Below are 24,580 nucleotides of genomic sequence, written 5' to 3'. Positions count from 1 at the left end.
TGTTAATCATGTCGTCGTTCAGCCACGACTCAGTGAAACATAAGATATTACAGTTTTTAATATCCCGTTGGTTGGATATACGTGCTTGTAGTTCGTCTATTTTATTATTGATTGATTGTACGTTGGCTAATAAGACCCATGGTAAAGGTAGATTACCCACTCGGTGACAGATACTTACAAGGCACCCGGATCGTCATCCATGATATCTCCGTCTTTTCCTCCTGCGAACGATGGGAATGAGAGCCTTGTAGGGTGTCTGGAGTAAATCCTTCCCGTCCGAGTCGTTGAAGAAGAAGAATTCCTCCAGTGAGTAATCGCTGTCCTGAAATTAAGAAGCTCTTTTCGGTCATAAGACACTGTGGCCGAAACATTACGCACAAAATAAGTTACAAATAACAACAACAAAAAACATACACAATAGAACAATTGGTTACTGGAACTTAAAAAGGCTGCCATCTCCTTCTGTGCTATTACTTCAGTCTACCCATTACTTTAGTCTACCCACATACTGTATCTAGTTAGTCTACCCACATACTGTAAATAGTTAATTATTCTAAACACATACTGTGTATAGTTAGTCTACCCACATACTGTATCTAGTTATGCTTCCTACATACTGTATCTATTTAGTTAGTCTACCCACATACTGTATCTAGTTAGTCTACTCACATACTGTATCTAGTTAGTCTACCCACATACTGTATCTAGTTAGACCACCCACATACTGTATCTAGTTAGTCTACCCACATACTGTATCTAGTTAGTTTACCCACATACTGTATCTAGTTATGCTTCCTACATACTGTATCTATCTAGTTATTCTACCCACATATTGTATCTAGTTAGTCCACCTACATACTGTATCTAGTTAGTCTACCCACATACTGTATCTAGTTAGTTGGTCTACCCACATACTGTATCTAGTTAGTCTACTCACATCCTGTATCTAGTTAGTTGGTCTACCCACATAGTGTATCTAGTTAGTCTACTCACATACTGTATCTAGTTAGTCTACCCACATACTGTATCTAGTTAGTCTACTCACATACTGTATCTAGTTATTCTAACTACATACTGCATATATCTAGTTAGAATAACTAGATACAGTATGTTTGTAGACTAACTAGATATATGCCGTATGTAGATATAATAACTAGATACAGTATGTTGGTAGACTATCTACATACTGTATATATCTAGTTAGTCTACCCACATACTGTATCTAGTTAACTAGATACAGTATGTGAGTAGACTAAATAGATACAGTATGTGAGTAGACTAACGAGATACAGTATGTGGGTAGACTAACTAGATAGATACAGTATGTGGGTAGACTATCTAGTTAGTCTACTTACATACTGTATCTAGTTATTCTACCTGTGAGGATAAATCATTACGTGTGTTTTTCCAGTTTTCCTCTCCCAACTCTATACTCATCTCAGGACTGATAGCATGTTGTAGAATAACTGGCTTATTGGAGTAAATTGCATTAGCACCATGTTGCCTGGCGCCCCAGGGTCTTCTCCTAAGCCTTTTGTTTTAAGTGGCAGCCATGTGTGAAGCGTTTCGCTACTCAGCCAGGGCTTTAAATCCTCTGGAATACACTGCTGGCAGATTCATCTCCTAATGGAGAGACCCACTGCAGGCTCTGTCCATGTGGATGACTTGTTAGCATTTCCTGTTAGCATCAATCTCAGTGTTATTTAATAAATCTATGTAGCAGTTAGTGAGCTAAATTCTGTTTAAGGGCATTACGCTAACTAGCTGAGTAGAAGAAGACAGTGACGGAACAGTCACAGTAGTACAGTAAGAGGAGGGTGTGTGGTTAACGTCTAGCAGGCTAGCGTCTAGCGGATTAGCGTTTAGCAGACTCGCTTAGTCTCATTAGTGTGTTGTGAGACCGAAGCGATCTAGGGTCCAATGTGAATCTCTGCTTTAGGTTGTCTGAGTCTACTGAGTATTCTAGAGCAGGAAACCACACTGATGCAGTAAAAGGAACTGTATTTTCCTGTCTGATTATAACCAATTTGAGGTTTTACCCTAGTGTTGTTCACTACTCATGGCCTGGCACTGAAGCTTCTTTTACCCAGATCTGGGCCCAGCTAACCTTCCACATCCTAAACTTAACCATTCGAGGGAGAAACACATACTGACCTATGATCAGCCTCTAGCGGTCAAATTCATCCGACCCCATCCTTCACGGCCCAGTGGGCCAAGCGTGCATCCTCAGGCTCCCATACTAAAGCCCTTCCTCCACCCTGCTTTGTTCTCTCTCATATATATATATATATATATATATATATATATATATATATATATATATATATATATATATATATATATTTCTGTGTGTGTGTGTGTATATTTTTCTCTACACGGGGGTGAACCATGGGCAGCATCATTCTTCATCACCATCAACATGCCCGGCTGAGCGTAAGGAAGAGAGAGAAAAACAACACACACCTGTGCTGTAATCACATGAGGATGGACAGCTACGAGCAAGCTCTGTAGAGTAGTAGAGTTACAACTGGATGAGTTAGATCTACTGCAGAGAGGGACAATTAGCTGTAAAGCAGTGGAGGCTCCTCAGATGAGGAGGGGAGGACTATCCTACTCAGTGAATTTCAGAAAAAGAAAAAATAGTGAAACAAAAAATGTTATATTTTTTAGATGAAACTATACTAGATATGATAACGTCATCAACACACCGTTGTGCAATGAAGATCTGCCACAGCCCAGTAGCACTCTGTTGGGTAGCACCATGGTGTAGCCGGAGAACAGCTAGCTTCTGTCCTCCTCTGGGTACATTGACTTCAATAGAAAACCAAGGAGGGCTCATGGTTCTCACCCCCTTCCATAGACTTATACAGTAATTTGGCAAATCTGACCATAATTCCATCCTCCTGATTCCTGATTACAAGCAAAAATGAAAGCAGGAAGTACCCGTGACTAGATCAATAAAAAAGTGGTCAGATGAAGCAAATGCTAAGCTACAGGACTGTTTTGCTAGCACAGACTGGAATATGTTCTGGGATTCCTCCAATGGCATTGAGGAGTACAGCACATCTGACCGTATGTACATACCCCAACCAGAAGCCATGGATTACAGGCAGCATCTGCACTGAGCTAAAGGCTAGAGCTGACACTTTCAAGGAGCGGGACTCTAACCCTGGTATGGCAACTGCTTAGCCTCTGACCGCAAGGCACTAGAGAGGGTAGTGCGAACGGCCCAGTACATAACTGGGGCCAACCTCTATACCAGGCCGTGTGAGAGGAAGGATCACCCTAATCATAGAATGTTCTCTCTGCTACTGCACGGCAAGCAGTACCGGGAGCGCAAAGTCTAGATCCAAGAGGCTTCTCAACAGCTTCTACTCCCAAGCCATAAGACTCCTGAACATCTAGTCAAATGGCTATTTGCATCCCACACCACTGCCACTCTCTGTTGTCATCTATGCATAGTCACTTTTAATTAACTCTACCTACATGAAATACTACCTCAACTAACCGGTGCCACCTCACATTGACTCTGTACCGGCACCGCCCTGTATATATTGTTATTTTTTACTGCTGCTCTTTAACCTGTTAAGTCGACCCTCTACTTTTTCGAACATTCTGTTAAAAATCGCGCAACATTTCAGCGCCCTGCTACTCAGGCCAGGAATATAGTATATGCATATGACTAGTATGTGTGGATAGAAAACACCCAGACGTTTATCAAACTGGTTAAATCACGGCTGTGACTATAACAGAACGTGCGTTTCATCGAAAAGTGCAGGAATATCTGATCACTGAAAATGGAAATAAATATCCATGCGCGACTTCAAGGAATGTTCAAAGTGAATCGAATTACATGAGACCGAGGTTTCAGTGCCTACAGCTTCCACACGTTTGTCTAGAGTCTTGTCATTTGATTCGCAATTGATTCTTGGTCTAACCGAATCAAGGGAATCGATTCCTTCCGGTCTCTGACCGGATGTTTTGGTCGAGTTCTCTCCAAGAAATGTTTTCGAAACAGACACCTATAGAATTCACATCGCCTCCTGATGAATTTTATCGCTTATTAACGTGTACTAATATCTAAAGTTGCATTACAAAAGTATTTCGAAGTGTTTTGTGAAAGTTTATCGTCGAATTTTTGAATTTAAAAAAATGACATTACGTTATGAAACGCTATTTTCTTCCGTTTATCACACAGTCTTCATAGATCGATATCTAGGCTGTATATGGACCGATTTAATCTAAAAAAGACCCAATAATGATTATGGGACATCTAGGAGTGCCAACAAAGAAGATGGTCAAAGGTAATGAATGTTTTATATTTTATTTGTGCGGTTTGTGTAGCGACGACTATGCTAATTATTTTGTTTACGTCCCCTGCGGGTCTTTTGGGGTGTTACATGCTATCAGATAATAGCTTCTCATGCTTTCGCCGAAAAGCATTTTAAAAACCTGACTTGTTGCCTGGATTCACAACGAGTGTAGCTTTAAATCAATACCCTGCATGTGTATTTTAATGAACGTTTGAGTTTTAACTAATACTATTAGCATTTAGCATAGCGCATTTGCATTTCCAGAGCTCTAGATGGGACGCCTGCGTGCCAGGTAGGACCAAGAGGTTAATTACTTGTTACTTTTATCTCTTATTCATATCTGTATTTTTTTAAACTGCACTGTTGGTTAGGGGCTCTTTAGTAAGCATTTCACTGTAAGGTCTACACCAGTTGTATTCGGCACATGTGACAAATACAATTTGATTTGATTTAATTATGACAGCATGAACTGACATGTTGTCCACCCAATCAAAGTATCAGAGAATGAGTCTAGTTCTGAAATCATAACGTCCAGCTAGCTAGCACTGCAGTGCATAAACTGTGGTGAGTAGTTGACTCAAAAAGAGAGAAAGACAATTTAACAGTTTTGAACAAATTAATTTCTTCCAAAATTAAGGAGAGAGAGACAGAAATAGATACTAGATACAGTATTACTTAGCGAGCATGGAATGTAGCTAGTTCATTTAGCCTACTCAAAACACCCTGCTCAAACAGAGAGGGATGCTATGTTAGCTAGCTGGCTATGGCTATCCAACACTGGAGCTCTTCCAAATCAAGGTAAGGTTTTGGTTTTATTAATTTATTGCTACCGGGGCCCACAAGTGTAACTGCTTAACTACTTGCTGCTGACTATACACTGTACTGTAGTATTGTAGCGAGTTTACTAAAGTGTTAGTTCTAGTAGATGTGTTGACTATGACATGAAAACAATGTAGACTGTGTGTAGCGGTTAGCAGTCATGATATGAAGGTCTGGCTTGGGAAAGTTTTTGTTGTCTGGTAACAGACATCTGATGTGTTGTGCACTGAAGTCCACAAGTGAAGGGGAAAGGAGGAGGAGAGCGCATACATAGGCGCGACAAGGAATTACATATACAGCAAGCTGTTTGTATGTGGCTGCTATGAAAGTGAACTGTGTTTGCGGGTGATCAGGGGTGTATTCATTGTGCCGATTCTGTTGAAAAACCCATCTTAAATGGAAGCAAACGAAACGAAACGGGCATAAACATACCTCAATTTGTCATATAGAAACTCCCGTGTTTCCAGACTGTTTCCACTAAAAGCGATTCTGCGTGCTCCTGGGTTGTTGGATTTAGACATTTGTTTTAGTTGTTTTGATGTTTAATGAGGACAGACTACCTGCAATGCTATCAAATATAGGTTACAGTAATAGGCATGATACCTGCAGATGCTGTTCATTTGAACCATCATCCTCAAAACAAAGCAGAACCCATAACTGTGAAAATCAGGCCAAAGACCTCACAGATATTACATTGTATGTATGATAAGAGGGACAATTGGGTTGATTATTGCATTAAACGGGCAGAAATCAATGGGGGAAGTGTGTGTGTGTGTGTGTGTGTGTGTGTGTGTGTGTGTGTGTGTGTGTGTGTGTGTGTGTGTGTGTGTGTGTGTGTGTGTGTGTGTGTGTGTGTGTGTGTGTGTGTGTGTGTGTGTGTGTGTGTGTGTGTGTGTGTGTGTGTGTGTGTGTGTGTGTGTGTGTGTGTGTGTGTGTGTGTGTTAGGAAAAGGGGATACCTAGTCAGTTGCACAACTCTAGTGTGTGTGTGTGTGTGTCTCAGCACTACTCTCCTGACTCTGTTAAAACTGATACCCTGTCTCTGTGAGCTCATGCAGATCGCGTCTGGATCGATTCTTATTTTATTTTTAGGTTTGTCAAATTAAAGAGAGAGAAGGGATACAGATACACAGTACAATGTTATCCAAAAAGCTAAGAAGTACATAGAAATAAATAAAATATCCCTTCTCTCAATTCTTCACTCAGTTTTTTTACTCAAAATATTCACAAAATGTTCATTCCCCAGTTATACGTTATAGGATTTCCGATGTGAATTGTGTGAATTAATTTGGACGTTGCAGCTTTGACTTTCTTCTTGTAATGATTGAGATGTACTAACTGTTCTGTTTGTCCTCTACAGCGCCCCCTACAGTCCGCATCGTCCACTCGGGCCACGCCTGTAACGTTGAGGAGGAGCGCCACGCGGAGAGGGTGTACACAATCCGGGAGGGAGAGACCCTTGAACTCACCTGTCTTGTCACAGGACACCCACGGCCACAGGTCAGTCAACCTGCCAATCACCCAGTTTAGTCAAATCAGGATGCTGACGTTTTACTTCACCCACCAATCATTCTGTTGAGCCAATCAGAACTCTTACTGTACTCACCAATTACTCTCTTTCTGAACACTTTGATACCCAGGTCAGAAGATATCCAGTCCTCTTAGACTTTACAATTGCATGTTTTGAGCACAATAGTACGATCATTAGTAGAGGCATCAATGGGTCTTTCTATAAATAAAGGGGCAAACTTGTGAAATCAAGATAACATTTTCTAAATGGTTTGATATACTGTACAGTGCATTTGGAAAGTATTCAGACCTCTTAACTTTTTCCACATTTTGTTACGTTACAGCTAGGGACATTTTTTAAACATTTTTGGCTGATACTTATATCCAATATTTTCCTTGCCCCAAAAAATTATACTGATACCGATACCCATTCTTTTTAATTTTAGGGGCCTTTTAAGCATGCTAGTACAGTTATATAGTTGAAATACACACACACACACACACACACACACACACACACACACACACACACACACACACACACACACACACACACACACACACACACACACACACACACACACACACACACACACACACACACACACACACACACACACACACACACACACTGACCAAAAAGTAATTTTGTTGGCATTTACTTATGTCCCCATTACCAGTAAAACATAATCAAAACCTATTTATTTCACTTATTTGCTGTGCTGATTCGTTGCTCATTTGTTCATTCTCAACCAGGATTTCATCATACATGACAAGCAGTGAAGTTTCAGCTCTGTCTGTCCGTGGCCTCTCTTCCTCGGAGCGCACTGTCACTGTGTCCGTTTCCATCTTGTAACATTTCACGTAAACCCTGTTTCTTGTCTGCATCGAAGTAGCGGTCCTTGTACCTAGCATCGACCATGGTGGCGACACAGTATTGGCTCAGGGAGAATGCCACCGAATTGCTTGTTCACAGCCTCTAGTAAAGTACTTCTCCAAGTTAACCCGACGGTCTGTGTTGGCATTTTTGTTGATCAGGCGTTTCAATAACATGACAGGGTATCACTTCTGCTGCAGACACAGTTGAGCTTATTTCTCCAGTCAGTTGTTTGAATGGAGCCAGGGGTGTTCATGTTTCCAAGTTTCAAACATGTTCTCAAATGCCATTGAAATGGCAGCAACGGTATGAGAACGAGCACATTCTTGAGGATGCAATACGGCTTTCCTCAGTACGAAATTCTCGTCGACACACTGTGAAATCCTCGTCGACTCACAATGCTCATGGGGCTGACATCGCTGTGCCAAATGTCCGTCGTGAAGCTAATAGCAGTGACGCCCATAGCAAGTAGCTCATGAATGTGAGTTTCAATACTGTGTAACTCCGGTAGGGCAACATCTGAAAAATAGTGCCTACTTGGTAGAGTGTACCGGTGCTCTACCAGTTGGCGAAAGCCAACATAATCCACCACAGAGAACGGTTGATTGTCAAGGGCATGAAATCCATTATTAATTACACTTTCAAATGACAGCTCGACTTGTTGACTGCTCGTTCCACACAGCAGACATTGTGGGCTAGGTTAGGAATACTGTGTTGCACATGTAGCGCTATATTTTTCGTGGCATCATTATGTCATCTATCTAACCTATATCGGTATGCACGTAAGCTTTGACATCGGTTTTGCACATTGGTGTTAAACTAGACATCAGGTTGATGTTGGCAATTTTTGCTAATATTGTCCGATTACGATATGCTTACTGATATACCATGCATCCCTAGTTATCAGCCTCATTCTAAAATGGATGAATTAGTTTTTTTCTTCTCATTATTCTACACACAATACCCCATAATAACAAACACAGTTTTAAAAAAGTGCAATTTGTGCAAATGTATAAATAAATAAATATTATATTTACATAAGTATTCAGCCCCTTCACTCAGTACTTTTTTGAAGCACCTTTGGCAGCAATTACAGCCTCGAGTCTTCTTGGGTATGAATCTACAAGCTTTGCACACCTGTATTTGGGGGGATTGTCCTATTCTTCTATGCAGATCCTCTGAAACTCTGTCAGGTTGGATGGGGAGTGTCACTGCACAGCAATTTTCAGGTTTCTCCAGAGATGTTCGATCGGGTTCAGCTCTGGGCTCTGCCTGGGGAACTCAATGACATTCAGAGACTTGTTCTAGAAGCCTCTCCTGCGTTGTCTTGGCTGTGGGATTAGGGTCATTGTCCTGTTAGAAGGTGAACCATCGCCCCTGTATGAGGTCCTGAGCGCTTTGGAGCAGGTTTTCATCAATGATCTCTCTGTACTTTGCTCCGTTCATCTTTCCTTTGGTCCTGACTGGTCTCCCAGTCCCTGCTGCTGAAAAACATCCCCACAGCATGATGCTGCCACAACCATGCTTCACTGTAGGGATTGTGTCAGGTTTCCTCCAGATGTGACGCTTGGCATTCAGGCCAAAGAGTTCAATGTTGGCTTCATCAGACCAGAGAATCTTGTTTCTCACGGACTGAGAGTCCTTTAGGTGCCTTTTGGAAAACTCCAAGTGGGCTGACGTGCCTTTTACTGAGGAGTGACTTCCGCCTGGCCTCTCTACCATAAAAGCCTGATTGGTGGAGTGCTGCAGTGATGGCTATCCTTCTGGAAAGTTCTCCCATCTCCACAGAAGAACTCTGGAGCGATGTCAGAGTGACCATCGGGTTCTTGGTCACCTCCCTAACCAAGGCCATTCTCCACTGATTGCTATGTTTGACCAGTTGGCCAGCTCTAGGAAGAGTCTTGGTGGTGCCAAACTTTTTCCAATTAAGAATGATGGAGCCGACTGTCTTCTTGGACTTTCAACGCTGCAGAAATATTTTGGTACCCTTCCCCAGATCTGTGCCTCGGCACAATCCTGTCTCGGAGCTCTACGGACAATTCCTTCAACCTCATGGCTTGGATTTTGCTCTGACATGCACTGTCAATTGTGGGACCTTAATACAGTTGCTTGCGAAAGTATTCACCCACCTTGGCATTTTTCCTATTTTGTTGCCTTACAGCCTGGAATTAAAATAGATTTTTGGGGGTTTGTATCATTTGATTTGCACATGCCTACCACTTTGAAGATGCAAAATATTTTTATTGTGAAACAAACAAGAATAAGACATACAAAGAGAACTTGAGCGCCCATAACTATTCATCCCCCCAAAGTTAATACTTTGTAGAGCTACCTTTTGCAGCAATTGCAGCTGCAAATCTCTTGGGGTATGTCTCTATAAGCTTGGTACATCTAAATATTGGGATTCTTGCCCATTCTTCAAGGCACAACTCTTCCAGCTCCTTCAAGTTGGATGGGTTCCCCTGGTGTACAGCAATCTTTAAGTCATACCACAGATTCTCAATTGGATTGAGGTCTGGGCTTTGACTAGGCCATTCCAAGACATTTAAGTATTTCCCTTTAAACCACTTGTTGTTGCTTGTTGTTGTTTAGCAGTATGCTTAGGGTCATTGTTCTGCTGGAAGGTTGAACCTCTGTCCATGTCTCAAATCTCTGGAAGACTGAAACAGGTTTCCCTCAAGAATTGCCCTCTTTTTTTGTGCCATCCATCATTCCTTAAATTCTGACCAGTTTCCCAGTCCCTGCTGATGAAAAACATCCCCACAGCATGATGCTGCCACTACCATGCTTGGGGATGGTGTTCTCGGGGTGATGAGAGGTGTTGGATTTGCGCCAGACATAGTGTTTTCCTTGATGGCAAAAAGCTCAATTTTAGTCTCCTCTGACCAGAGTACCTTCTTCCATATGTTTGGGGAGTCTTCCACGTGCCTTTTGGCAAACACCAAAATGTGTTTGCTTATTTTTATCTTTAAGCAATGGCTTTTTTTTCCGCCACTCTTCCGTAAACCCGGCAGGGGCGGCAGGTGGCCTAGTGGTTAGAGTGTTGGACTAGTAACCGAAAGGTTGCAAGTTTGAATCACCTCAGATGACAAGGTCAAAATCTGTCTTTCTGCCCCTGAACAAGACAGCTGTTCCTAGGTCATCATTGAAAATAAGAATGTGTTATTTTCTGGCTTGCCTTGTTAAAGAAAGGTAAAATAAAAAAATAAAAAATAAGTACCCAACTCTGTGGAGTGTATGGCTTAAAGTGGTCCTATGGACAGATATTCCAATCCCCGCCTTGGAGCTTTGCAGCTCATTTAGGGTTATCTTTAGTCTGTTTTTGCGTTTCTGATTAATTGTGGTGCCATATTCTTTCCAATTTTTAATAATGTATTTAATTGTGCTCCGTGGGATGTTCAAAGGTTCAGATATTTTTTACAACCCAACCCTGATCAGTACTTCTCCACACCTTTGTCCCTGAGCTGTTTGGAGAGCTCAGTGGTCTTCCTGGTGTTGTAATGCAACAAAATAGTAAAAACGCCAAGGGGGGTGAATACTTTTGCAAGGCACTGTATAGACAGGTATGTGCCTTTCCAAATCATGTACAATCAATTGAATTTACCACAGGTGGACTCCAATCAAATTGTAAAAACATCTCAAGGATGATCAATGGAAACAGGATGCACCAGAGATCAATTCGTAACTCGTAACAAAGAGTCTGAATACCTAGCTAAATTACAAAAAACATGTTTTCACTCTGTTGTAATGGGGTATTGTTTATAGATTTATGAAAATTGTGAAAAAAAAGTCAAGGGATCTGAATACTTTCCGAATGCACTGTACATTAGAATATGATTTTTTTGCAACTTCACATGTGTAGTTACAGGAATAAAAGTCTCTAAATAGGCACAATGACACCATAACTCCACCTAGCAACAACAAAACATTTACGTCATTGAAAATGTCACATGAAAATTGGACACTGCATATTTCTTTGTTATGCCTAGTATTCAGGTCTGTTTGTGCTTTAGCCAACTTTTATATCATTTATAGCCATGCTAAACATTCCTGAAGAATGGAATAGATAAACAACTAGCTGTCTGTCAAATACTTGCTTCCTCTGTCTTTATTTCCTCAACTCCTTGCCTCTCTTTGAAAGTACATTGGATCCCGAGGGGAGAAGCCTTCACTCCTCTACCCCAATGTGCTTTGAGAGGAAGGTGAGGAATGGAGGAAACTAGGGGAGAATCTCAATTTCAATTCCTTGAATCCTCATATTCTCGCCTCTTTCTCAAATCCCATTGGATCAGACCAATGGGGTAGAGGAGACGAATCAAGGAAATGCAATTGAGAGGACAGAGGAAGCAAGTGTTTGACAGCTATTAACATTTTTAGACAGTACAAGAGTGAGTGAGTGAGTGAGTGAGTGAGTGAGTGAGTGAGTGAGTGAGTGAGTGAGTGAGTGAGTGAGTGAGTGAGTGAGTGAGTGTGGTTAATGAATGAGTGAGTGACTGAGCTACCATAATACCCATGGCCTGTCCAGAAACAACCCCTAGCCCCAACCCTCCAGAGTCTAGCCCAGGGACGTCAAACATAAGACCCCCTCACCTGGCACGCGAGGGGGTCCAATCCGGCCCGCAGGTGGTTTGAGTATATTGAAATATTGACCAATTCAATATACTTTCAAATAACTAAAGCCAAATTTAAACTGTACACACATGATAATGGACCTACATTCACCAAAAGGAAAGCTAGACAGTCAGGTAGCATCAAAAATTCAAAAATCGATGGTTAGTTTAGGGCTGTGGCGGTCATGAAATGTCAGCCGTTGATTGTCAAGCATATAACTGCCGGTCTCACGGTAATTGACTGTTAATTAACATAAGGACGTTTAGCTTATCCTGGATTCCATACGTAGCCCACAAGCCACTGATGCAGAACATTGGAACATCTACATTTTAAAAAGTCTAATAAATCCATGTAATATAGCCTACACCATCACAGGTCTAAAGAAACATGATATGAAGAAAATGTAGTTTTAAGAAGAACAGAATAGCATATACTCTTAGTTGTCCTTATGTTAGTCATATGGCTGTGGGCTACACTAGTTAATTTAGTAGACAAGATTTGTTTTATATTATTAAGAATACAATTGATCAAAGCTTAATAAAATAGAAAGGATATTTTTTCCCAAAAATTTCAAAGGAAGTGCAAACATGAGGCTATTCTGTGTTGAGGGATTAACAAAGAAACTGGTCCTCCCATAAGCTTCATTTAGATTTTTTATGCAACTTTAGTTGTGATACAAGCATTGGGCTATATGTTTGGATTTTTTTGTACATTCTAGGGCTGCATGATGCGACTTTTTTCAAATAATCAGAGTCCCATGAAAGGCATGAGCTTTGATTTGTTTCATGTGCAAGCTGCACACACTTCATCAGTCTTTCATTCACAATTTGACAAGCACTTGATAATGTTCTCACCAGGCCTCAAATTTTCCGGAAACATCCCCCTTGTGTGGCTGCAATGCAACTCAAAAAAATCCATGCCTATTGCGGCCAAAGTGGCCGTTGTGCCCATGGGCTGAATATAATAATTATAATTCCCTTCTCCCGGCTGCCATGCTGTGAAGCACCTCTCACTCACATGGCTCTGTCAGATATCTACAGTACATTCTTATTAGCCAATTCCTGTCACGTGATTGGGTCCTTCTCACAGACATTTCAGCTAAGAAGTAGGCTACAAGTGAATGAAGACAGACACGATGTAACTGCGTGCATCCCTCTTGCCAAATTCTAAGGTGCATATTGAAGATGTTAGAACTGTCCACATTTAGTCTACTTTTATCAGCCAACAAGATGAGTGGACCTAACAATCAGCAAAAACACTAGCCTATGTCAATCTACCATCCCCATAGTACAAAAGTTGATCAATTCTATTGGTCAACTTGTCCTTCTGTGCAAACCATGACAAGAAACAGAAACAATAACGCCAATCCTCTCAGATATCAAAACGTGTATAGAGGGTAGGATCTAAGCCAAGGGTTGTTTCAGGACAGGAACCCACAAGACTTTGGGTATGTGGTGAACCTTCAGCACAACACTTGAGGGACGGTTGGATGTTTCAATCCATTGCTGGACACACACAGATTTGCACAGATGTAAGCTGGACACCCTATCAGGCTGGTCAGGCAGTTCTGGGTATCTGGAGACCTGCTGTAAACCGTAAACAGAAATATAAACATTTCTACTATTATATCCAGCACAGCTTCATTCCAGCTTCATTCCAGCTAGTTAGATGTGCAACCACTGACTAACTATAGCTAGGGGCTTATCTCTAGTCTAGCAATAGATACTGCTGTATGGTATCATTGAATAATAAAGCAATAAGGCCAGAGGGGGTATGTTTTATGGCCAATATACCACGGCTAAGGCCTGTGCTGGATACAGCCCTTAGCCATGGCATATTGGCCATATATCACAAACCCCTGAGGTTCCTTATTGCTATTTTAAACTGGTTACCAAAGTAATTAGAGCAGTAAAAATAAATGTCTTGTCATACCCGTGGTGTATGGTCTGATAAACCATGGCTGTCAGCCAATCAGCATTCAGGGTTCAAACCACCCAGTTTATAATATTATTTATGCCATGTGATTGTTGAATACTCCTTTCTGATTGGCTTAAAGGGCATTCCAGAGCATGCATTATTTCCTAATAACACACAGTATATTTGCACGGTAGAATTCAATGGCTATAGTTTATTTTCACGTGTTTTGTTTGAACTGCTTTTGAAAACAAAAGTCTATTTGAAAAGAGTATTGGTATTGTTGATTTCAATTTTCATAATTGCAAACTAGGCTTGATGGTTTGTCTAGCTAAAGTAGCAGGTCTGTTTGTTTGATTACAACAGCAACTACTGTAGCTACAGTATCAAGTAAACGTGCTAGCTACTTCAGTAGTGGCAAATGTGTTAAATTATAGCCATGGTATTAAATGGATAATCAGCTCAGGGCTCCATGCTTTCTCTGGAAAATAATGCAACTCTGTGGAAGGTCAGTTTCACTCCGGTAGCTGATTGTGGAACACACCTTCCACATCGTTCATTATTTTCCATAGAGCTCATAGCCCCCTCTTTGATTATCCCTTACATATGCTTAGCTAGGACTGGGCTTTAGATTATGTATCAGCACCACAGAGCTCTCACTCCACTCGTCTCCCCACTGAACCGGCTTATAAATGTAATCCCCCAATTATTGCTGCTCCGTATTGTACTGTGCACCTGCATATTCATAATTAAAAGCTGGCAGATCTAATGAGAATTGTAAAGACAAAACAGAAACCACATCTGCCTAGTCAGCATCACAAGGCAAGTAAATAAATGAATAAATAAAGACAGGAAACATGTTGATGTGTGTTGTGAATGCAGGAGGAGGGAGCAGAGTGGGTCCTCAGCATCTTAACAAGGATCTTTTCATCCATGCTCTGTGTTTAATTAAGCTCTGGGATTCCAACCAATTAAAGTGTTGAGCCCCCAGGGCAAAGTACTTCTGATTGGTTCTTGACAGTTTCAATCCAATGCTTATTCCCACCCACGATGAGTCTTCACGGGGATAGTTCAGATGATATTATATTACGGAACATTCAGACATAAATTTACGTAGAACAGACATTATTCTCTCATGTAAAACAGAACATTCTGTCAGCTCTGCAACGGTGCGGCCAAGACTTGACAATAATGTATCACCTTTTTCTGGTAAGTAGTACATGTGTCCAACATTGTATCCAATTTGCTCGATTAGACAAATTAAATGGGACTCAGCGATATCTAGGGACGGGATTGTCTGCCATTTACATTAATTCATATTTAATTCCCCTTTGATCGATATATTTAGCGTTCATTTGTACACATCCTGTCCTGTTGATTCAGATGCAGAGAAGGCTATTGATTTTTTAATTCCCATTGAAAAGGTGAGGGCCACTTAAATGAGTGAAACACTCCGACTCGCGATTCATCTTCTGCTCTCATGCGTAGTGACAACTTGTTATTTCCCCTGCCTTGACTTCTATCCTCTATCCTGTTAATTAAAATGTGTGATAATAGTGAGAGAGAGAAGGAGGGAGAGAAGGAGGGAGAGCGATAGAGAAGGATAACGACAGAGAGGGAGAGAGAGAAAGATGGGGGGAGAGAGAGAGAGACATCAAAGGGCTACATGGCAATAGCAGGAGAGTCAGAATTTCCTTTGAAAGTGAGTCATTATGAGCCCCAGTCAGATCCCATGGCAGGGGAGGAACAGGGCTGTCACTCTGGGCTTAGAGATGGAGCAGCCTGGGTCTCAGGTGGTTCTGGGGTGGTAGAGGGGGGTACGAAGGGTTAGGGGGGGTTGTAGGGACTAAAGAGTAGATAGAAAGAAGAGGGGGTTATTTGGGGGTAGTTGGTACTGGTGTGCTAGTCCTGAGGCTGTTGGGAAAACATAAGTTGTGTCCGCTCTTATCAAGTATAGAATGTAAGTGTAACGGCGTTCGTCTGTTGAAGGAAGAGAGTCGGACCGAAATGCAGCGTGTTTGTTACTCATGATCTTTAATGAAGAAAACAAAACGATACATGAAATAACTAAATACAAAAACAACAAACGGAACGTGAAACCTATTACAGCCTATCTGGTGAAACTACACAAAGACAGGAACAATCACCCACGAAATACAAAGCGAAACTCAGGCTGCCTAAATACGGTTCCCAATCAGAGACAATGAGAATCACCTGACTCTGATTGAGAATCGCCTCAGGCAGCCAAGCCCATACAACACCCCCTAATCAGCCGTGATCCCAAATACTACAAACCCCAATACGAAAACAACATATAAACCCATGTCACACCCTGGCCTACCCAAACATATAACAAAAACACAAAATACAATGACCAAGGCGTGACAGTAAGTGAATAATAACCCTTCATCTTTTCATTAGAATTAAATCTTCCAAGCGAGTTCACAGTCTTAGCCTCTGCATGTTTTTTCCTCCTTGTTTTCCTCTTTTCAAAGTTGGTTTGTTCTACTGCATGCTAATTTGACTTAACTCTTTCCTCCCCAAGAGAGGAGCAAGGTTATAGTATATAGAAAAGAAAGAGAAGAAAGATAAAGTTTTGATTAGGAGGAAGGGGAACACTTGTCATGACATTTTTGAAATGACCAATGGTGCATGGGTGTGATTGAAAACAAAACAAAGAATGTCTGCTATCTGAAAGGAAAGTATTCTTATATTCTTCTTAAAGTTGGCAGTGTTATAAAAAGCAACTTAGTTAACACACATACAATATAAATGTATATGTGGAGTTGAACCCACAACTTTGGTGTTGCTACCAATATCCACCAAGCCCTTGATCCATTTTGACCTCACATGACATTGGAGTCATTGTCATTGTGAAGTTAATCTCTATAAAGTCATGTCACAATCCCTGTACTATTTTATCAATTGCATACACCTAAAGACATCCCCTATACACAACATACCTCCCACTGGGCACAAATAAGTGTCACAAATAAACGTAATTTTATTGAAATTATGTGGAAACAACATTGATTCAACATGTGTGTGCCCAGTGGGCTTGTCCTTCTCCCTAAGTAAGAACAAGCAGCTCCCTTGGTAGTACCCTGACTGAGACGTGTGAGAGACAGTTATAGCACCAGTGAGCTTGTCCTTCTCCCTAAGTAAGAACAAGCAGCTCCCTTGGTAGTACCCTGACTGAGACGTGTGAGAGACAGTTATAGCACCAGTGGGCTTGTCCTTCTCCCTAAGTAAGAACAAGCAGCTCCCTTGGTAGTACCCTGACTGAGACGTGTGAGAGACAGTTATAGCACCAGCGCCGCACAAAGTGAGCAAGCCAACTGTGACCTAAACAGGGCCATTGTTACCAATTTTACCAGCATTTCATTATTTTCAGGTCTATAAACATGCAACGCTCTTTAAATGACCAACATCCCCCTCAGACCCCTTCACTGATGGAGACTGTTGCTCTCGTCCAACCAGATGTCCACTTTCTCACAGCGTGAGGTTCTCCATCCCGTGCCCACCTCCCCGTCAGAAAAATAGAGACAGTCTAATAATAAAATCCTACACACGCTAAAAGGAATGTTAGATTGGAAGATTAATAGAACATTCTCCTTGCTGACATTCTGTTCCATACAGCATGTTGGCTTTTATTATGAAGAGGGCACAACATGGCTACATCCCAAACAGCACCCTATTCACTTTCTAGTTTTATTTTACTAGGCAAGATCAGTTAAGAACAAATTCTTATTTTCAATGACGGCCTAGGAACAGTGGGTTAACTGCCTGTTCAGGGGCAGAACGACAGATTTGTACCTTGTCAGCTCAGGGGTTTGAACTTGCAACCTTCCGGTTACTAGTACAACACTCTAACCACTAGGTTACCCTGCCGCCCCACTGTGCACTACTGTTGACCAGGGCCAATTGGTCCCTGGGGCCCTGCACTATGTAGGGAATCACGTTCCATTTGGGATGCAGACATGCACTTTACTGGCTATCTCACGTACAGAAGCTTTCATTCTTACATTCACATATTCTGCACTATGTAGGTGAACAGTGATAATGCAGAAGAACCATGTGTATCTGTTCATAGAGGATCAACCCTCTGAGCATCAGTTGCAAGGCCTTGCACTTTATAAGGTCTTGCTATTAGAAACAAAGCCTGGAAGTACCCAATGTACTCCAAAGAGATGCAATTATAAGCTTATTCATTATAAGCAACATTCAACTCGGCAGCAATGTACATTTTGCCGACTACTCACACTGAATTCTTCCACTGCTCTATCGTTCGCTACATCTCAGTCTGAATCTTCCATCATTGAAAGTCGTTTGTGGTGACGTCGTTTGTGGTGAAATTCATCAGTGATTGGATCGTCTCTAACCAATCAGAGTATCAAAGCTAATTATGTACTTCGAAAACGTTGCTTCACCCACGTGTGTTCTGGCTCTGGCCCTACCCATTAATCTCTGGGACCAATCAGATGGTTCGAATGTGTTCGCATTCTAGAGGGGTCGGAGAAAAAACGTTCATGGGTGTGGTGTGGCGTTTGCCTTGGTAGCCAAGCAAAATTGACATAGTAACTACACCCACTGGAATCTAAGTTATGTTGAAGAGTTAAGTCAATGTTAAATTGTTTATCAATTGGCATTCAACATATTACAAGTGTGTAAAAGGATTCATCACTTTTTTGGGTTCACCAAAACATTACAATCTGACAGAGGCAGGTATTAGATTGGACTGGTTTCACTCAGCACCTGTGAAATAATGGATGGAGTGACAGCCACTATGAGATGTAATTCCCATGATAGAGCCATCTTGCTCTCTCCCCTGAGGTATCTTCTGAGCTGGACTCTGGCCTGCCTCCAGTCTGTACGCTCACACTGTGTTTGAGGACACAGTCTGACTATGCCAGCAACACCACTGAGCACACACACACACACACACACACACACACACACACACACACACACACACACACACACACACACACACACACACACACACACACACACACACACACACACACACACACACACACACACACACACACACACACACACACACACACACACACACACGCGCCAGCTACACCACAGAGTAAACACCCAACACCGCCGATTTTTTTGTTTCAATTATCTGCTGGGTCAAGTTCAGACAGGTGGGTAAGAGGGTCAGGTGGTTTAATTTAGCCGCATACAGCCATGAGTGTCAAGCAGGCTAGGGTCTAGCAGGCTAGCATCTATGCCAGGGGGCCAAAGGCTGTAGAAGAATATAGTTACTGTAGATACTGTAGTTGGTTCCCTGGAGTGGGAAGATTGGGTATAGCTGCCCCCAGTATTGTATAATCATGGGAGGATATAGCTAAAGATATTGTAGTTTATCCAGGGGTTAGTTGTGGCCTGGAGTGTGGAGTGTGATCCTAGACACCCCCATTCTCCCTGGGCTATGGTACAGCCACTTGGATGGTTGTGTGGTTGGATGGTTGGATAGTTGGCTGGTTGGATAGTTGGATAGTTAAATGGTTGGTTGGATGGATGGATGGATGGTTGGCTGAATTGTTTGATGGTTGAATCGTTGGTTGGATGGATGGTTGGATATTCGTCTTCTGTTGTTTATGATTTGGTCCCTTTTAATTCTGTGATTCAGACCTTTCAATCGTAGTTGAAATGAACAAAATTCCCTATGAGCAAAATACATTGAAAATAAGTATTTTGGGTTGAAAAGACATTGCAAATCAGTCAGTCTGTGATATGTACCCATGTCTGTTTTTCTCTTGCCATTCTAATTTCATATTTGCCACCAGTGGCGGAAAAGGTACTCAATTGTCATACTTGGCCACCAGTGTTGGAAAAGGTACTCAAGTAAAAGTAAAGATACCTTAATAGAAAATGCCTCAAGTAAAAGCAAAAGTTACCCAATAAAATGCTAAAAGTTTAAAAGTTTCTGGTTTTAAATATACTTACTGAAAGTACAGTAGTGAAAAAATACTCAAATGCTATACGTCAATTCCTTATATTAAGCAAACCAGACAGATCATTTTCTTGTTTTTAAAATGTACGGTCAGACGGGCACACTTCAACACTCAAACATAATTTAGAAATGCAGTGTTTGTGCATAGTCCGGCAGATCAGAGGCAGTGGGAATGTGGATGAAGGTGCATGAATTGGACAATACTTCTGTCCTGCCTGAGAATTCTAAATCTAACGAGTACTTTTTGGTGTCAGGGAAAATGTATGGGAGTAAAAAGTACATCTTTTTGGTGCCTCACGAGTGGCGCAGTGGTCTATTGCCCCGCAGTGCAAGCTAGAGATTCTGGGTTTGAGTCCAGGCTCTGTTGCAGATGGCCGCAACCAGGAGACCCATGGGTCGTCGCACAATTGGCCCAGCCTCATCTGGGCTAGGCTTATCCCATCGTGCACTAGCGACTCCTGTGGTGGGCCGGGTACAGTGCACACTGACACTGTCGCCAGGTGTACGGTGTTTTTTCCAACTCATTGGTGCTTCTGGCTTAAGTGTGTCAAGAAGCTGTGTAGCTTGTTTGGGTTGTGCTTCAAAGGATGCACGGCTCTCAACCCTCTCCTTAGTCCATATGGGAGTTGCAGTAATGAGACAAGACTAACTATCAATTGAATACTGTTAGTGGAGTAAAAGTAAAAGTAGTCAAAAATTTGAATAGTAAAGCACAGATACCCAAAAAAATCGACTTTCTTTACAATATTTTAACTTAAGTACTTTACACCACAGTTGGCCACACTTGGCTTTTTAGAGACCTTCTCCTTCGGAAACCTTGAGAGCTCAAAGATGGTAGGACAGAGAGGGGGCCAGGTACAGCATTGCAGCGTGGGAGATCAACTGACGACGCATGCTCCGACATACAACCCCAGCATCGCAACCACTGTCGCTACACACATAACCATTAGCTGCTAGATGTCACTGTGTGTTGTCCAACACTGCTGGGAGAGCAACGTTCCTTACAGGCTAATGTAGATTTTTTTTATTAGAATGCCAGAGACTAGAGTGAATGATGATTTACCAGAAGAATGGGATTATTATTGTGTTTATTTTTCTGCATGGGAACTAACCGCTTTTATGGTTTTTAATGCTCTTGATTGATGGGGATATGTAACTTTTCTCTGTGTGTTGTAGTCTGAAGAATGTGATTCAGAGGCCATTTCACACCTGTGTGACCTTTTGAACTGTAGTATTGAAAGTAAATGTAAACAAGACACAGGCCTATTTGTAATGGTAACACATGTTGTGACCCACAAACGTGTGATAAAGCAGGCTAGAACAGTACACAGTTATTGGACATGCAATTAAAGATAATGCCCTAAAATTAAAGTGTTAAATTGTGACATTAGGAAGTTTGGCCATAACTTTCAGCCTGTATAAGTCTATCCTCAGCCCTTAACCCTTAGTCACTGCCCTCTACATTATTAAAAAGAGCTACATGGGTATCAGCTGAATTGAAACTCAGCTTGGATTGAGCTGTATTATAATAAAGATAAATACACAGTCATTCCTCTCAGATCTTCAATGATTGTCTTAGATCAAGAAGAGAAGAGAGGGTCAAACTGTACTCCCAGGCTTACTCTCACAATGCCCTGGTGGATATACACAGAAAGACATACCCTAGCTCCCAGACAGACAGACATACATACCCTAGCACCCAGACAGACATACCCTAGCACCCAGAAAGACATACCCTAGCTCCCAGACAGACAGACATACATACCCTAGCACCCAGGCAGACATACCCTAGCACCCAGGCAGACATACCCTAGCTCCCAGACAGACAGACAGACATACCCTAGCACCCAGGCAGACAGACATACCCTAGCTCCAAGACAGACAGACATACACTAGCTCCCAGGCAGACAGACATACACTAGCTCCCAGACAGACAGACAGACATACACTAGCTCCCAGACAGACAGACAGACATACCCTAGCTCCCAGACAGACAGACATACACTAGCTCACAGACAGACAGACATACACTAGCTCCCAGACAGACAGACATACACTAGCTCCCAGACAGACAGACATACACTAGCTCCCAGACAGACAGACATACACTAGCTCCCAGACAGACAGACATACATACCCTAGCTCCCAGACAGACAGACATACACTAGCTCCCAGACAGACAGACATACACTAGCTCCCAGACAGATAGACATACACTAGCTCCCAGACAGACAGACATACACTAGCTCCCAGGCAGACAGACATACACTAGCTCCCAGACAGACAGACATACCCTAGCTCCCAGGCAGACAGACATACACTAGCTCCCAGGCAGACAGACATACACTAGCTCCCAGGCAGACAGACATACACTAGCTCCCAGACAGACAGACATACCCTAGCTCCCAGGCAGACAGACATACACTAGCTCCCAGACAGACAGACATACACTCACAGACAGATAGACATACACTAGCTCCCAGACAGATAGACATACACTAGCTCCCAGACAGATAGACATACACTAGCTCCCAGGCAGACAGACATACACTAGCTCCCAGGCAGATAGACATACACTAGCTCCCAGACAGACAGACATACACTAGCTCCCAGACAGACAGACATACACTAGCTCCCAGACAGATAGACATACACTAGCTCCCAGACAGATAGACATACACTAGCTCCCAGACAGACAGACATACACTAGCTCCCAGGCAGACAGACATACACTAGCTCCCAGACAGATAGACATACACTAGCTCCCAGACAGACAGACATACCCTAGCTCCCAGGCAGACAGACATACACTAGCTCCCAGGCAGACAGACATACCCTAGCACCCACATAAAGGAAGTTTAAAAGAAAGAGTATAGAGCAAAATGGCTGTGGGGCTCCCGGAAAGACTTTCAAAGCTTCTCAGTAAGTCAGATGATGTGGTATACCGTCATGTGAAACAAACAGTACCACTTTCCCTTTGAAAACCATGGATGCTATTTGAATACTCACTTCTTAGTGGCCCTCGAACAATACACTGATATTGGTGCTTTGCTGGAACTCAAAAGCTCTTTACACAAAAGGCAGAGGAGAGGAAATAAATGGGAGAATATAAGCTGGTAGAATACTGAATTGTGCTGAAGCCAGCTCTCTCTCTGTCTCAGTCTATATCTCTGTCTTTCTCTCTCTCACTTTTTTCTCACTCTCTCACTGTCTCTCTTAGTATTTATGATGGTACTGTATCTGGAGGAGAAGTAAAGGAGAGGAAGGAGAAAGGATGGTGGAATGAGAATTCAGAGAACAATCTAATTTATCCTCATAACTTATTTAATAACTCCTGGGGAGAGTTCATGTTGTTGAACTTTAGCTTAACACATGCGGGTAGGATCTCTGAGTTTTAGTTCCCTTTTAATGTGACATATAAACTTAAGGCTAGTTTATCCGACATACAAAGACTGTGGCTAGTTAGTTTGTTCTTCCCCCACTGTGAACAACAGCCTGAGGCCAGAGATGGAGGACTGTTGTCAGGCTAATAATAAACTCCATGGCTACATACATCTGAAGTGTGTTCTCTCTGTCTCTGACTTTGGCCTCTAGCTTGGACAATAGATGGAATGTTAGGGTTTGAACCCCACTCTGATGCATCACACACATACACTGTAGCCTCGTTATACACTGTAGCCTCGTTATACACTGTAGCCTCGTTATACACTGTAGCCTCGTTATACACTGTAGCCTTGTTATTTTGTTACTATTTCCTATTCTAGGGAGAAAAAAAAAATGTACTTTTATTTCTGAATTGTTAGGAAAGACCTCGTAAATAAGCATTTCGGAGTAAAGTCTACATTTGTTGTATTCGGCGCATGTGACAAATAACATTTGATTTCACACTAACAAACACACACTCTAACAAAACGGCGGTGATAATGATATTCTGCGTAGCTCTCTCTCTCTCTCTCTCTCTCTCTCTCTCTCTCTCTCTCTCTCTCTCTCTCTCTCTCCCTGTCTCTGCTCACACAGACAGCAGAGATATGTTGTGTGTGTTGACTGTGGAGGCAAAACCAGTCTTTGTGTGAGCACTTATGTGCATACATACAGTACTTACATGTGTGGGTATGCTGTCGTTTAGCTAACCCAGTATATATCTGGGGTGATATAGCAGTAGCTTAAAAAAAGAGATGAATTAACTCCCATGTTCAGTGGTTCTGTCTCTGTCAGCCTGCACCACCTGTCCAGGCTTTAATGAGAACAGAAGAGACAAAGATGATGGAGGGTCAATTACACCTCCATGTTGTAGACCAGAGGAATGAACTGAATGCTAGTTCACCTTTCATTACCACCCCCTGCTACAGGGTTAAGGACGTTGCACCAGTTAGTGAAAGACAGTGAAGTTGTGATTGAGGGTTTTACTCTAACAGATAGAGATATCAGATCTTCTTTGAGGAGGGGAAGAGTCAGATAGTGTATTAGATGTGGTTGTAATGAGAAGATGAAATTGGTAGAGTAGAGACTCACCTTTCCAGGGCTGAAAGAGGTTAACAGAAACGTGTAGTATATTTGAGGTGTCATA

At 42.1% G+C, this 24,580-nt stretch overlaps 1 protein-coding gene across 2 annotated transcripts in view; it reads left to right on the top strand.

Annotated features, from left to right (window-relative positions):
- LOC123995702 (MAM domain-containing glycosylphosphatidylinositol anchor protein 2-like) overlaps positions 1-24,580 on the top strand; it is a 423,303-nt gene that overhangs the window by 130,793 nt on the left and 267,930 nt on the right. For both annotated transcript variants that reach the window (XM_046299372.1, XM_046299371.1), the window contains exon 2: positions 6,492-6,631. In XM_046299372.1, the coding sequence (XP_046155328.1) occupies positions 6,492-6,631 (140 nt within the window). The remainder of the gene's footprint in view (positions 1-6,491; positions 6,632-24,580) is intronic.

Source organism: Oncorhynchus gorbuscha, linkage group LG14, assembly GCF_021184085.1.
Source record: "Oncorhynchus gorbuscha isolate QuinsamMale2020 ecotype Even-year linkage group LG14, OgorEven_v1.0, whole genome shotgun sequence".
NCBI classification, from domain to species: domain Eukaryota; kingdom Metazoa; phylum Chordata; class Actinopteri; order Salmoniformes; family Salmonidae; genus Oncorhynchus; species Oncorhynchus gorbuscha.
Note: the sequence above shows the minus strand (reverse complement) of the source record. Positions and strands in the feature narration are given on the sequence as shown.